At 40.1% G+C, this 16,614-nt stretch overlaps 1 protein-coding gene across 2 annotated transcripts in view; it reads right to left on the reverse strand.

Moving 5' to 3' along the window:
* rragd (ras-related GTP binding D) overlaps nt 1–13,743 on the reverse strand; it is a 74,080-nt gene extending 60,337 nt beyond the window's left edge. Inside the window, exons 1-2 of one of the 2 annotated variants that reach the window (XM_080415112.1) lie at nt 13,399–13,743; nt 7,045–7,335 (exon numbers count right to left, since the gene is read on the reverse strand). In XM_080415112.1, coding sequence (XP_080271238.1) covers nt 7,045–7,335; nt 13,399–13,524 — 417 coding nt within the window. In that variant the 5' untranslated portion in view covers nt 13,525–13,743. Of the gene's footprint in view, nt 1–7,044; nt 7,341–13,398 lie in introns of both variants that reach the window. The other variant, XM_080415111.1, reaches the window with a different exon arrangement.
* Between the last annotated feature and the right edge of the window lie 2,871 nt (nt 13,744–16,614).

The raw sequence follows: 16,614 nt of genomic DNA on the forward strand, positions 1-16,614 counted from the left end.
AAGATTATATTCAAAAGATTTGCACAAACTTTCAGAATTTCTTTCAAAAATAGCAGATCCACAAGCTCGTATATCTGCTATTTTTTTTTATAGCCAAAGAAATCTAAAAAATTACAGATGCGTTCCCGGTCTGAATGGGTTAAAGTAGAAGATAGGGTTAAGCAAAATAAACACAGGGTTGGTGTTTAAGATAGTCAAAGGGGCAGTGCCCTTTCTGAAGAAGACCTTATTGTGTCGAAACGCTAATAAAGCCTTGACTGGGATTTTCAGTGTGCAGACTTTATTATTTATTATGCAGTGCCCTCAATACCCTCATACAGTGGTGGAAAAAGTACTCAAATGTTTTACTTAAGTCAAATTATCAATACTGCAATGAATTCCAGAATTATAAATTTACTTGAGTAAAGGTACTGGTATATTGGTAAAAAAAAAATTGAAAATAGCAGATCTACAAGCTCACAACGCGACGCGTTGTGAGCTTGTAGATCGGCTGTTTTCAAATAGCCTAGGTATAAAATACGGCTAAACTGGTTAATGTATGTTTCATAATATAATAATTTATATCTGCAGTAACTAGTAACTAAAGTTTTCATATAATTGTAGTGGAGTAAAAGTATAATATTTGCCTCTGAGACGTAGCGGAGTAGAAGTAAAAGTATTGAGTACTGGGAGATACTCCAGAAAAGTAAAAGTACCTCAAAATTGTACTCAAGTACAGTACTTGAGTAAATGTACTTGGTTACTTTACACCACTGCCCTCATACCTGACTAAGTACTCCAAAGTGAGTGACACCCAAAGCCACAACACTAGAGGGAGCGACAACGATCTGGTACTACCAAAATATAGAACATGGGACATGTCTCATTCTACTAGTCTGCCGCCAAAATGTGGAATGCCCTGACACCATCCCTTCAAAACATGTAAATCACTGGCTTCTTTCAAAACTAGCCTGAAAAACCATCTATCAGGAGACCACAAGGGGAGGTAAATGCAATTTCCCATAGAAAGGGGGTGTCATTCACTGGCAACATTTTGTTCCTTTTTCTCCTTTGCACATAGTATTTTTCGTTGTGTTATTTTTTTACTGCTACTGTATGTTGATTAATTTAATGCATAGGACCGCAATGGAAACAAGTCCCCAGGGCTTTTTTGTGTTATCCTTTTAGCCTTAATGACTGTACCACGTGCTGTTTACATTTCTGACTAATAAAGTATGCAATCAAAAAAGTATGGAACTACTGATTGAAGTGTCCACACACACATACACACGCCACACGCCCCCCCCCCCCACCACACACACACACACACACACACACACACACACACACACACACACACACACACACACACACACACAGCTAGCCTCTTCCAGTGCCACGCTATAAAAAAAGAAGCCAGGAAAACTAATTAAATTAATAAAGAGAAACAAATTCAAATCAAATTCTGTAATCAAATCAAACCCCATTTCTGATGAAAAAAAACATTGTGCAGACAGAATGAAAAAAGTATTGCCATATTAGCCGCTGTCACTTTTTCTATGGTCGCTTGATAATAAAAGCACTTAATCAGAAGAAAGCGGCGCTTTCATGATAAATGAAATTACATTTTCTTTGAAATCCCTGCAAGCAATGTTGGGCAAAAAAGAAAAAAGTAAAACATAAATAAAAACGGTGTAAGTCTAATTATGATGAATGGTCCGCATTTAACAGGGAAAGTATAGCAGCCGTGTTCTCTGGGTAATGTGCTCTCATTTATCACTTTCGCCGCACCGGCGCTGACAAGAACTAGACGTTGCCTCTGTAGGCAAGGTCCGTGTCAGCAAGGGGAGGGAGACACAACGCAACGCAGATGTTCCATCGTCAAACGAACAGCTCTACCATCGTAACGACTTCGAATCTGGGGAGGAAAAAGTGACAGCTCTATTATTTTGTCCTCTCTGTATCACCAAATAGCCGATGATGCCGAACCATAATTTCAATCATGTGCGGAAAAAAATGAGAAACCCACAGGGCTGAAATAATGTATTCTATGAACCACCACCACCACAGGCTGAAGGCTTTATTAAAAGGAGTGACTCAGAGCACAACCTTTTATGCTTAACCCTTTAAAACCGGAAACGCATCTGTGTCATTTTAAGATTTCTTTGGCTATTCAAAAATAGCAGATCTACAAGTTCATAGCGCGGCACCGAGTGCCACTCTATGAACTTGTATATCTGCTATTTTTGAAAGATCTTGATTTTTTTTTGCAAATGTTGAATATATATGTATTTTTTAAAGCGAAAATGTGTAACTCAAATATTTACTTCTGGGGATTCTACAAATGTCTTCAAAATCTCTAACAGTTTTTTGACAAAACATTGTGTTGCTATAATATCAGTGGTTCCCAAACTTTTTCATGTCAAGGACCACCCAAAATGATATGTATTTGGCCGTGGACCCCATCTCAAAATATTTTGTTCCAGGGACCCCCAGAGGTTGTAACAGAGTTAAAAATGTTCAAAGATTTGCACTTATTTTTTCTTCTAAAATAGCCAAATAAATGTTAAAATTACACAGATGCGTTCCCGGTCTTAATGGATTAACAGAAGGCTTGAAGGCTACATGAATAGAAACACTCAGGCTGTGTATTTCGGTTCGTCGTTGATGATTATCAGAGTACAGTGGTTCTCAACCTTTTCTGGATCAGGGCCCACTTGAGCAAGTACTGTACTTCAGTACACTTTTGAGGATTTTTTACTTTACTTGAGTATTTCCAATGTTCAATACTTTCACTTCTACTCCACTTCATTTTAGAGGCAAATATTGTAAACTTCAGTTACTAGTTACTTTGTAGATTTTGATTATTATTACGAAACATACATTAACCACTCCAGCCCTATATGCATTTCGGCCATTTGAAAATAGCTGATCTATAAGCTCACAATGCGTCGCATCGACGCATTGTGAGCTTGTAGATCTGCTATTTTTTTAAGATTGTTGTACATTTTATACAGTTGAAAAGTTGTGAAACGGAACACAGTTCTTATTTGACGCGATATTAAACGCGTCTATGGGAATTCAGAATGGGGGGAAAAGGGTAGGATGCGTAAATTGTCAGACTTCGGTGCTCTATACTGGCAGTGTGCACATGAAATTTGGTCCAGTAATTTGCGTGCCTGCCTGCCAGACGCACACACGCGCACACACACACAATTTTGCTGCTCACCTCACAAAATTCCATGGTCATAATAAATCTATCAATCCATGCTTAACAAAGCATGCTGCTGTCATTCTCTTCTTGCTCAATTTAGTTTTACAAGGTGACAGGTACAGTGTTTCATGAATAATCATCATTGTCATGTGTATCAGCGTATGTATGTATTAATAATGTATGATAGAGACAAGGTGATTATAGTACAGAATTCCCTCGACATCCTCAAACGTCCTGCTGCACTATTTATATCCGGTCAATCTAAACAATTGTCATCATATGCTGAGCATGGTTGAGTAAAATGTTTGAAAAGTTTCAAATGACCTTTCACACATTGAAACAACTGAATGTATTAATTTGGATTGTATTTACCCTTTAAATACCCAATACATATCATTTTGGGTGGTCCTTGACAAGAAACAGTTTGGGATCAATGTTTGAAAAGTTTCAAATGACCTTTCACACATTGAAACAACTGAATGTATTAATTTGGATTGTATTTACCCTTTAAATACCCAATACATATCATTTTGGGTGGTCCTTGACAAGAAACAGTTTGGGAACCGCTGATATTATAGCTGTTTATAGCTGGTTATAGCTGTTAATGTGTCCGGGTAGCTCAGTCGGTAGAGCTCTCGCCTTCAGACTACAAGGTCATGGGTTCGATCCCGGGCACCGCCAACTCAGCGCATGAGTAGCACGGCTTGGGTGCGGTAAGTCGTGCGGTAAGTACTGGGAGCTGAGGATAGGTGTGGCGCTCTAGCCTGGTAAACCCTCCCTCCGGAAATCTCATTTCCATTTGATTTCAGGAGTGAGTCTGGCCTGATACGCCTTTCTGCAATATTGGCTGTGCTGGAGTTGGGCGGGAGTAATACCGTTGACTGACAACCCCTTCAGCCAATGATAATTTTTCCCCTTCAGCCAATCAGCAGTTCACCAGTCTTAATGTGACGCAACGAGACTTTTGAGACAGCCATACCCAAAATGGGTTGCCTTATTCGGATAGAATGGTGTCACTGCCCGCCCCTACCGGTTCTCTAAATTTTTATTTTTAAATAGGCTTTGTCATGATTAATTGACCACATATATGAAGTTAAACAACTAAATTCTATCCAAACGATATCTTATAAGTAAATTCCGTGCCTCAAAATAGAAGTTAGAGAGCTTTTTGAAGTAAAAAAATAGCGGAGAATTGGCCGCACAAGAAAAAGATGGCTGCCGTTCGTGTTTTGGGCTCACTCGAACTCGCCACCTGATTGGCCAACGTAAGCTGTCAATCACAGAACAATGAGCGACGACGCTGATAGGCTCGGCCGTTTGGCATACACAGCCAATATTGCAGAAAGGCGGATCAGGCCAGACTCACTCCAGGAATCAAATAGAAATGAGATTTCTGGAGGGAGGGTTTACCAGGCTAGTGGCGCTCCACCTCAGCAATCCATCTCCCAGGGGTCTAGCGCATAGTAACGGGGACAGACTCCCACGTGTTACTCGGCTGATACCGACAATAAGCCATCTCCCGACCTACTTACTTACTTACTTATAGCTGTTATATCTGTCGAGATTTAGAACACATTTGTAGAATCCCCAAAAATAAAGGTTTGAGTTACAAATGTTTGCTTTAAAAAAAGAGAAAGCCGCCGTTTCCCCTCAGTTTGGCCATGTGCCCCTCAAAAAAATGCCATGCCCTGAGGCTAGTAGCTACAGTGGCCTTAATGCCCCAGCTGACTGTACCACTTTCTCCTCTTTCTTGTCATGTAGACACCAGTGTCTTTTGTTGAGATTCTGAATTCTTAACTCCCCTGAGTCCCCATCCTCAAACCAATCTAGTAACTTTGATTGGTGCAGGACTGAGCATGGATCAGATTGTAAATACCATTTATTTGTTTCACATATGTCTACATATTACATTTAAAGTCATCCTTAACCCCTAAATTCAATTAATTATTTCAATGGACTTGATGGCCTTCCTGCCCTGGCATTTGGCCTTTGTGCCCTCAAAAAGGTCAAGTGGCCTTGCCCCTAAAAGGAAGAAATTCCAGGCCTGGCCCCGGTCTTAATGGGTTAAGGAAGATTACAAATAAGAAAAATAAACCAAAAAATACTATTTTCTTTCATTAGTATCAGACCACTATAGACCAAATTGGTTTTAAGTTGATTGCTGTGCCGTTGACTTACTGCAAATATCCCATCCCATAATTCCATCAAGTGAGTGTCTGTCCTGGATGTTAGACATCATCCTCATGAGCTAGTCTAAACCATTCAATCCGGGAACGCATCTCTGTCATCTTAGATTTATTTGGCTATTGTGTAAATGTTCGCTTTAAAAATATATATATTTAAAAAATTGCACAAATTGTCATGATTTTTCAAAAGAAATAGCAGATCTACAAGCTCATAGCGCGGCACTGTTATTTTTGAATAGCCAAAGAAATCTAAAAATGACACTGATTCTTTTCCGGTCTAAAGGAGCAGGAGAGGCAGGAGATGTTGCACTATGGAGCAGAAATGTGGTCAGAATGCCACTGAAAAAAAAGAAGCCATGAAACAAACGGGGAACCAGGTTTTCCAATGAAATTACACCCTGCTTTCAGGAACTATTCCCTGGTTGGTCTGGGCCCGCTGCAAGGCCGTCCAAAAAGACACGACATCAACTTCAGATGCTTCCCATCAAGAAAATAAATAGCTGTCCTCATGAAGAGGAAAGTCATCAAAACCTGTCACTAAAACAGCACACTTACGAAAATAGCACACTTTTCTAGAATAGGCTTTCTGACAGGTAACTTCCAAAGTGTAATCTGAAGTTCCCCACCTAGCCTCTTGAGATGAGAAAGATAAACGTTACGGTCGATGAACTGTGTGTGACAGAGCCTTCCCATTTGAAATGTAGGTGGCAGTTTCTGTTCTTTATTAGGATCCATTTACCAGATCTCAACCCATTTCAGTGCTTATGTGAGATTCTGGAGCTGCAGTGCTGCACCCAGTCTTACTATGGTGTTGGGCCATGAAAGTGCTTTGCAGACTGCACGACAGACTGCACGACAGACTGCACGACAGCACTGTTTTGGCTATACAGTTTCATCAGCTCCTAGAAGGCCGTCCTTAACCCTGTTGAACAGAACGAGCCAGGACGCATACAACAAAGCGTGTTACGTGTTTTGCCATGACGCTAGGTTAACACATCAACCCTAGCATCCCTATTCCAGGCATGTCATAATAATAATAATAGCAGATGTACAAGCTCACAATGTGTTGCGTGGTGATGCGATGTGAACTTGTAAGTCACCTACTTTCAGTGAAGAGATTTGCAACGCTGGTACAGTAGTTCTGCTATTTTTGGCTAATATGGATGCCATGTGGTTAATATAATATACAAAAACCAGTGGTACATTTACTCAAGTACTGGACAATTGTGAGGTACTTTTACTTTACTGGAATATTTCCAATTATCAGTACTTTTACTTCTACTCCACTACATCTCAGAGGCAAATATTGTACTTTTACTCCACTACAATTATTTGAAAACTTGAGTTACTAGTTACTTTGCAATTATAAATTATTATAAAACATATATTAACCACTTTAGCCCTATTTTATACATAGGCTATTTGAAAATAGCCGATCTACAAGCTCACAACGCGTCGCAGCACGAAGCGTTGTGAGCTTGTAGATCTGCTATTTTCAAAACATTTTAGTACTTTTGGTACTTTACGTACATTTTGATACAAATATTTTTGTACTTTCACTCTCACTCATTTCTATATTGCAGTATTGATGCTTTTACTTAAGTAAAACATTTAAGTACTTTTTCCACCACTGGTCAGTACTTCTTCTCGTGGCGCCCTCCTCACCTGCGAGTCGATGACGAAGATGAGCGCGCCGGTGCCCCGGAAGATCATCTCGTAGTCGAAGGTGGGGTCGAAGAAGTCGATCTGGCCGGGGAAGTCCCAGATCTGGAAGCTGACGAAGGAGCTGTTGGAGACGTCCTCGCGGCAGATCTTGTTGGTGCTCTCCAGGAACAGCGTCTCGTTGGGCGACATCTTGTGGAACACCACCTTCTGGATGGAGGACTTCCCGCTGCGCCGCAGGCCCATCAGCAGGATGCGCGGCTTCACCTCGCCGCTGAGCGGGTCGCTGTAGCCCTGGACTGCAAGACACGAAACACAGAAGTAACACAAAAGCACTCAAACTGTTTTACTTAAGAAAAAGTGTCGATACCACAATGTAGAAGTACTCTGTTACAAGTAAAATAACCTGTGTTCAAAATGTTACTTGAGTAAAAGGACAAAAGTATTACACATAAAGCACCAAAAGTAAAAGCACTGAAATATTTGAAAATAGCCGATCTACAAGCTCACAACGCGTCGCAGCTTGTAGATCGCTATTTTCAAATAGCCTGGGTATAAAATAGGGCTAAAGTGGTTAATGTGTGTTGTATAATATAATAATTTATATCTAAGAAGTAACTAGTAACTAAAGTTTGTACTATACTGTATTAAGGGGGTCAGTAACTACAGTAAGTACATACTTGAATTGCACACATTTTCACGATTTTTCAAAAAATAGCAGATCTACAAGCTCGTAGCGCGGCACTCGGTGCCACGCTACAAGCTTGTATATCTGCTATTTTTTGAATAGCCAAAGAAATCTAAAATGACACAGAGGCTTCCCCTGATTGAATGTCTTAACTAAAAACCATTACAAATGAAGCCCCTACATAATTGATGAAAAACGAGATGAGCAAAACCTCTCTGGGAAATAAAACAGGCTGTGAGAAACCACCAGGAGATGACAGTGAGATCGAATCTGAAAATAGAAATGATAGTCATTTGTTCATAAACCTGCAATAACCATATTGCTCCATATGTGGCTGATGACAAATGGGTCTGTGGATATCACCAGAGGGCCTCACATAGCTATGTGTTATTATTGAAGTACATGGCATCTATCATCTCAGTAACACACTCTGTCCACAGTCTGTGTGAGTGTGCGTGCGTGCGTGCGTGCGTGCGTGCGTGCGTGCGTGCGTGCGTGCGTGCAGTGGAAAAGGACTCAGATATTTTACTTAAGTAAAAGTAGCAATACCACAATATGAAAATACTCTTTTACAAGTAAAAGGCCTGCGTTCAAAATGCTACTTGAGTAAAAGTACCAAAGTATTGGCATCAAAATATACTTAAAGTACCAAAAGTAAAAGTACTAAAATGTTTCAAAATAGCAGATCTACAAGCTCACAATGCCTTGAGCTAAAGTGGTTCATGTATGTTTTATAATATAATAATGTATATCTGAAATCTAAAGTAACTAGTAACTAAAGCGGTCAAATAACTGTAGTGGAGTAAAAGTACAATATTTGCCTCTGAGGTGTAGTCAGGGGTTGACACTAAGGTCTCAGAGGCACTTACAGGTCATTTTCTACTTGCCCACAGGTCTTGCCCACTTGCCCGAAAAGTAAATCGTCCTTTATAAAATAGGTTAAATTGAATTACCATTCAATTAAACACTTATTTTTTTACTTTCTACTTGCGAATTATGGGGCTGCACGATAAAAAAATTCATACCTCAATATGTATGCCAAATATCTAAATAGCTATGAATATGACTATGGGTTGAAGGTAGGGTAAGTGATATTTTTTAGTTAAAACAAAAAGGGTTTTGTTATGGGTTAAAGCTCTATATTATTTTATTTTTTGCTTTATTGTTAAATTGGTTGCAACTGTAATTGTATTCTTGCTCTGTAAAGCACTTTGAGCTGCATGTCATGTCATGAAAGGTGCTATACAAATAAAGTTTATTATTATTATTATTATTATTATTATTATTATATTCTGATAGTACTCGTTGCTATAGAGTGTTTGTTCAGTAACAGAGGTCTCTCTGTCTCTCCAGCTCTTTGATAGACAGAAATACATTTCCAGTTAGGTGACACCATTTCAGCCAATCAGGAGAGAGTACCCATTTATCAGCTTCACTTTTATAATGTTCCAGTTCCAATTTTACATGCTCATTTCTTTGTGTCGTCACTTCCAATTTCACTTGTTTAATCTGTATCCTGTCTGAGTTCTCTGTCCTGATCCGATAAAATTGGTATCCTGACTCGAAAAGGCATTTTCTGTTTAATAAAAAGAGCTGGAGAGACAAACATGTGCACCTGCCCATGGGGCAACCAGATAGCAAACTTCACCTGCCCTACCATTTTATTTACCTGCCCCGGGCAGGCGGGCAGGTGTTAGTGTCAATCCCTGTGTAGTGGAGTAGAAGTAAAAGTACACACAATTGGAAATACTCCAGTAAAGTAGAAATACCTCAGAATTGTACTTAAGTACAGTACTTGAGTAAATGTACTTAGTTACTTTACATCACTGGGGTGTGTGTGAGTGTGAGTGCGGAGTGTGTGTGGAATTGGCACACTGCCCAGCTGTGACCTTGATATCTCCCTTTAAAAAATATATATTCAAAGCACACATTTTCACGATTTCTCAAAAATAGCAGATCTACAAGCTCATAGCGCGGCACTCGGTGCCGCTCTATGAGCTTGTAGATCTGCTATTTTTTGAATAGCCAATGACATCTAAAACGACAGAGATGCCGATTGAATGGGTTAAAGCTTCATGATGATTTGCCATAATAATCTCCAATATTGACTATACTCTCTGTATGAATTCTGCCAACGGCTGAGCACAACACAGACTCCTCGTCATAACTTTAACCACTTAAACTCTATATTTACTTAGTTTTTCGGGTGGGCTTTATACTAGGTATGCTGGCATTTCCCTCCACACCAAATCTCAGCAGAAAATAGCCGATCTACAAGCTTGGCACTGAGCTATTTTCACCAAATGTTCGCCCCGGAATAGGGACGCTAGGGTTCAAGTGTTTTAGTACCATTTTTCGTTACAACTACTTTGATGAAATCACATCCACTAAAATGACTCTAATATAACGACTCAGTGGATCGTCAGAAAGGCTGATAAATGGTGCATATAGCGCCTTTATCCAAAGCGCGTATTACACGTGTATTACATTCACACACAGATGGCTGAGGAAGGCATGCAAGGCACCAACCTGCTCATCATCGGGAGCAGTTAGGGGTTAGGTGTCTTGATCGAGGACACTAGAGACTAACGGGGATCGAACTGGGAACATCCCCATTCCTAAGACACTGCTTCTCAACCTTTTCAGGCCGCCCAAAACAATCATATTTGAACTGGGGACCCCCACTTGAAAGTGTAGGAGTTGAGGCATTAGATTTTGTTTGACTCTGTTCCACAGATAACTATTGTGAAAATAGCCAATCTACATGGCTATCGACTACTTTAAAAAATGTTTTCTTTCTTAGGTAATATTTGATAATTTGGCCAACCATTTTATTGCAGTTTTGTAAATTACTTTTGACACAGTAAGGGTCTTATTCTTTTTATATTAGAGCTATTAAAAAGGTCTTAAAAGTCCTTAAATTGGTAAATGAGCAGATACCCTGTATACACTTATCACTGACTAAAGATGATGTCACATTTAGCTGTGTCACATGATTAGCTGCCATGTTAATAGAAAGCACACTTTTCATTTCACATTGCTGCGTAATCCAGAGGATTAACAGATTTTCTTTTTTTTAACCCATCATTTCCCTCTATAGCAGCAACCATCCGCCACTGGAGTAGTGTGGTGGTGTTTTACCTGCAGAAACACACTTCCCTCTCTCGCTGTATTTTGGTGTTTGTTTTGGTAGACAGGGACGTTTTTGGGCTACCAAAACAAACAGTGAAAACAACAAAATACAGCGTTTCTGCAGGTAAACAGAGACACCACCACACTACTCCAGTGACTGATGGTATAGGGGGGGGGGGAAACATGTATATATTGTTTTATTATGTAAACACAGGGGCATTACATCTCTGTGTGGAATGCACACGATCACAACCCCTGTCATTCCAATGGCAGCATTTTTTACAGTCTGTCGCTGTGATTCTCTGCAATTCTTTCCATATACGCTCAGGATTTTCTCACTACAGTGTGGGTAAAGACTTGGAAGTTCAACTGAACACATAATATGAAAGCTGTTCTGTGAGTAGGCTACTGATGTATTGCAAGCAGTGGTGGAAAAAGTACTTTGTTTTTAACTTAAGTAAAAGTATCAATACATACTGTAATATATACTCTAGTCTGTTATAAGTAAAAGTACGGAATTCAAAATGTGCTTGAGTAATAGTACAAAAGTACCAAAAGTAAAAGTACTCATTAGGCAGAATGTCCCATTTAAAGTTTTCAAATGTATAAACATCTTTTGAAAATAGCAGATCTACAAGCTCACAATGCGTCGCATCGCGACGCATTGTGAGCTTGTATCGGCTATTTTCAAAATATGGCCTAAATGTGTACAGGGCTGAAGTGGGTAATGTACGTTTTGTAATAATAATCAACATCTACAAAGTAACTAGTAACTCAAGTTTTCAAATAATTGTAGTAAAAGTACAATATTTGCCTCTGAGATGTAGTGGCGTAGAAGTAAAAGTACCGAAAATTGGATATACTCCAGTAAAGTAAAAAATCACACCCAGTGTGAAGTGGGCGGTGTGGTCATCACAGTGGTCATCACAGTGATGGAAGCTCACTTTTAAAAAAAATGTTTTTTTGAAGTGCATAGTCCTATTTATAGGTTATTAATGTCATCATGTGTCTCACTAGCCAATCACAGTGCTGAATAAAGTCAGCCAATAGAGTCCACCAATCACAGTACAGCTAGGGGTGCACTAATGTAGAGGGGTGTACTATTATGGGCCAATCACAGAGCAGGAGAGGGTGTACTAATGAGGTGTCCCAACCCCACTTATAGGGGCGGCTACACTGCCCAAAAATACCTAAGTACCTTGTACTTAAGTACAGCACTTGAGTAAATGTACTTAGTTACTTTACACCACTGATTACAAGTGGTGTCAACGTTGGTGAGTTTAGTCCAGTTCGACTTTGAAGGTTTCATAATTGACAAACAAACTGTAAAATCCTGAAATCCTGCACTTGTTTGAATGACTACTATGTTATATTAGTTATTTTAGAGTGTATTAATACAATATAATATGGCACACATCTGCAGCCAGTGGTTTGTGGTGGTCTACTCTTCCATTGAGACATTTTAGAGCCTGCTGTGACATCTACTGGCCGACACGTGGTACTGCTGCTTAAAGCTCACACCGATATAATTTGACACTTTAGCACACGCGCGCGCACGCACGCACGCACAGTACACACACACACACACACACACACACACACACACACACACACACACACACACACAGGGGGTGGGGTGGAGTCTGTGTGGATATAAAAGTTACGGATATCAGCTTTAAACCATGTTTCACTGACTGTGCGGGGGTCGGGCTGATATTATGCCCTTATATGGTAACACAAGACCCCCCCCCCCTCCCGCAGCAGAAGCGTGCCCACGTTACAAAGTATCACATGTTATAACGTAAACAGTAAACACACCGCTATGGAGGAATGCAAAGCAACGCATTCCTCCATAGTGGTGTTTATACCGTCACTCTGTGTGTATCCTGTGGCTGTTAAGAGTTAATAATAATAGCAGCAGCACGCAGTTGTATTATGACCTTTCCTTCACCGCGAGCAAGGCGTCGTAGTATGTCCAAGCCCTGGAACATGACTGTCATATCATGACATGTCATGGATGAGCTTCAACCTGGTGTTTGCACTTTCTCCATTTACGGCCCGTACATCCACTTAAACGTTCATATTTCAAATATAAAGTGATTACCCCATGGCCATGGATGTTATAATTGTGTAAGGGCCCTCAGAAGTACCCGTGTGTTCCGTGTTGTTCAATAAAAAGGGGATTTTAATCCGATTGGTGGCAATTTTCTCATGGAGTTATAATGTATCAGAGTGCAGTACACCTCCCAACCGATAGGGTCGCGTAGTTGAAAGCATAATTATGGCAAAAAGAACTGGGAAAATGGCCACCGATCGGATTAAAATGATTTTTATTTATAAATACGGAGGATGCAGGTACTTCTGAGGGCCCGTACATAGTTGCAACATCCGTGGCCATGGGGTAAGCACTTTATATTTGAAATATGAACGTTTATGTAGACGTACGGGCCGTAAATGGAGAAAGTGCAAACACCAGGCTGAAGTTCACCCATGACTGCCTGTCGTGATAAGACAGGGCTATATATTTCCAAGCCCACCTCCGTCCTCACAGCCGCACTCCAGGTTTCCGTCCGCGAACGCGTCAAAGTCATCGTCGTCGTCGTCGTAGTAGCAGCCCGACGACATGGCCGTGGAGGAGGCAGCGCCGTCGTCCCCTTCTTCATCCTCCTCTCCGCTGAACTTAGCAGGGGAAGCCGCTCCTTCGCTGCTGCTCGTCATGGCGGACTGGTGGTGGTTGCGGTGGCAAGTGGCGACGTTTGGTTGAGTTCAAAACAACCACCACATAATATGCTGCCGCGCTGCTACCGGCTGCTGTCCAACTCAACTGTCCCACATTATTGTCACCTGATATGTGGGAGCCATGGCTGTGAACTTTCACCCTCCTCTTCCTCACTGTCTAGCGCGCACGCGCGCAAATGCACACCACGCACGCACGCACACCCCACACACACACACACACACACACACACACACACACACACACACACACACACACACGCACAGCAGTGGTGTAAAGTAGTTAAAGGGATAGTTCACCTAAAAAAAATATTTATTTTCTACACACCACATGAAGCCTTGAATTCATGGGGATGTTTTAGTTTTTGTCGCATTCCTAAGCCAATAATTTGATGACCGGTGGAAAGATGCTAATCCAGTACTCAAAGTTGACACTTTGTGTCTCCTACTTTGAGTCTCCTACCGGAGCCACCGCCGGTCATCAAATTATTGGTGGTCATTTTGGGGGTGAACTATCCACAAAAAAAAGGTCATTTTGGTGGTGAACTATCCACAGTGGTACTTACTTGAGAGTGTTTCCATTTCTTAATATCAGAAACAAATGTTTTTTGTAGTCCATTAGCCTATGTTTATTTGACAGCTTTTGTGACTTATGTTACTTTGCAAATTTTGATAAATTAATTAAATTATAATTGAACTTGTAGATCAGCTTTTTTCTAAAAGCCAAAGTATATTAGGGCACAGCAGAGGCCATTATGTGGTTCCACAAATTGAAAGCCCATTCATTGTTTTCCCATAGAGATTACAGAAACAAATAAGGGTATTTATTAAATATAGCATATAATTAAATATTAAAATCACAGAATCAAATGTTTTATGGTCATGATTCACAGGAGCCTGGGTGGCTTGGTTCCAGGCTTCAAAATAATTTAAATCAATATTTACAGAAATCTGGGGAAAATGAATGGCCTTTCGATTTGTGGAACCACAAAATGACCGCCACTGCTACGTATGCCCTAGTCCCATTATGCATGATTCTGAAATGGGTATATAAATTCTGCATAATGAGTAGCCTATCTTTTACTTTATTTTATACTTTATAGTATTTTTATGCTAATCCTTTTGAACTTTCACTGAACTTTGACTTGTAACAGAGTATTTTGACACAGTGGTATTTACTGCTACTTTTACTCAAGTCAAGTCCAAAATGTGAGTAGTTTTCCACCAGCTGTCCTCGCTGCACAAGCTGCACAACACTATGCTCGGGTGTTTCCAGGATCTGGATGGGAAGCTTGGTTCATCTGCAACCCACGTCCACAATCACATGTCAGCGTGTGTGGGACAATAAACGTCCTTTGTGATGGAAACATTGAAATCATCCAGTGGTGGATGGATAGTAACTAGTACATTTACTTGAGTACTGTCTGTACAATTTGGACGCATTTTTTACTTAACTGGAGTTAATATTGTACTTTTACTCCACTATAATTATTTCAAAACTTTAGTTACTAGTTACTTTGTAGATTCAATATTATTACAAATCTATTTCCCATTATACTTTTGGCAATTTGAAAATAGCCGATCTACAAGCTCACAATGCGCCGCAAAGCGACACGTTGTGAGCTTGTAGATCTGCTATTTTCAAACATTTTATACATTTGAAAACTTGTGAAATGGGACATTCTGCATATGACTACTTTTTACGTTTGGTACTTAAAGTCCTACATTTTGATGCCAATACTTTTGTACTTAAACTCAAGTAACATTTGAATACCGAGCTTGTAACAGACTATTTCTACAATAGGATATTGATACTTTTACTTAAGTAAATATTTTGAGTAGGCTTCACTGCTCAAACCTCCTCCACTTCAAAGCGGATTTTGGCTCTATTGTCTGTGTCTAGATTATCTTCAATTTATATCCACTGTATCTACATTTTGAATTTGAGAAAGAAGAAGCATTTGCTATGAACTTCCATGATCATAACACTTGTGCAGTGAATGCCTGGTGACATGAGGATATTGATATATCAATGCAATGGTGTCAGATCCATGGACAGTTATAGGTGCCTCTCTCACTGTCACCTGCATCAGTGATGGAGCCCATAGCCAGAGTCGTAAACTACAGTAGCTATGTTCGACCACAAGATGGCAGTGTAAGTTAGTTTTGAGCATAGACTGTGAAAACAAGAATAGGTTGTGAGCCTCTGCCTATCTGTAGGGCCATTAACTTTAAGTGGGGTCCAGGGACCCTCAGGGTTCCTTGAGGGGGTCCAATGTCTGTAAATCTGAGAGTGTACAAATTATTTGTACACTCTCAGAGTTATGGGGGTCCTTGAAATTTCAAAGTTTGAGAACCACTGCCGTACATTATAGGCCTATATATTAATTGATTGAATATTTTATTGATGAATTTTTAAAAATCAAGCAGTACGATGAGTTAAAAAAAGACACCACATGCATGATACACACAAAAGACAAAGGCTTGTTTCCTTTGTGGTCCATTATACATTCATTTAAAACTCAAACAACGGGACAAACAACATAGCAACAATACAAAATAAAAAATATCAACACAGTGTTAAGGAATTTATGATACAGTACCTTGTTGTTGACTGGGGTCTCCAAGGGTCTTTTTACTCTTACTTGTTCCCCTCCTTTTTTCCATACACCAAATTTCTTCACCAGGAAATAGCCAATCTGCAAGCTCACAACCAATGCAATGCGATGCATTGTGAGCTGATATCTGCTATTCCAGGTGGGATTCCTATTTTCGTCAATGTCCACCTACTGTATTATGAAATGGCCAGAATAGGGATGCTAGGCTTAATGTGTTAAATTAGGGATATACTTGTGATTTCAAAATACAGCATAAACATGGAACAGTGGGGAAAAAACAGATACAAAATATAGTTTTGTTCTCAACAATGAACTTGACTTCCAAAAGCAAGCAGGGATGCAACCAAAGGCAAAGCTGACAATAGATCAGTGGTTCTCTAACCTGTGGGTCAGGACCCC

The sequence above is a fragment of the Gymnoscopelus braueri genome (genome assembly GCF_963280865.1).
Source record: "Gymnoscopelus braueri genome assembly, chromosome: 19".
NCBI classification, from domain to species: domain Eukaryota; kingdom Metazoa; phylum Chordata; class Actinopteri; order Myctophiformes; family Myctophidae; genus Gymnoscopelus; species Gymnoscopelus braueri.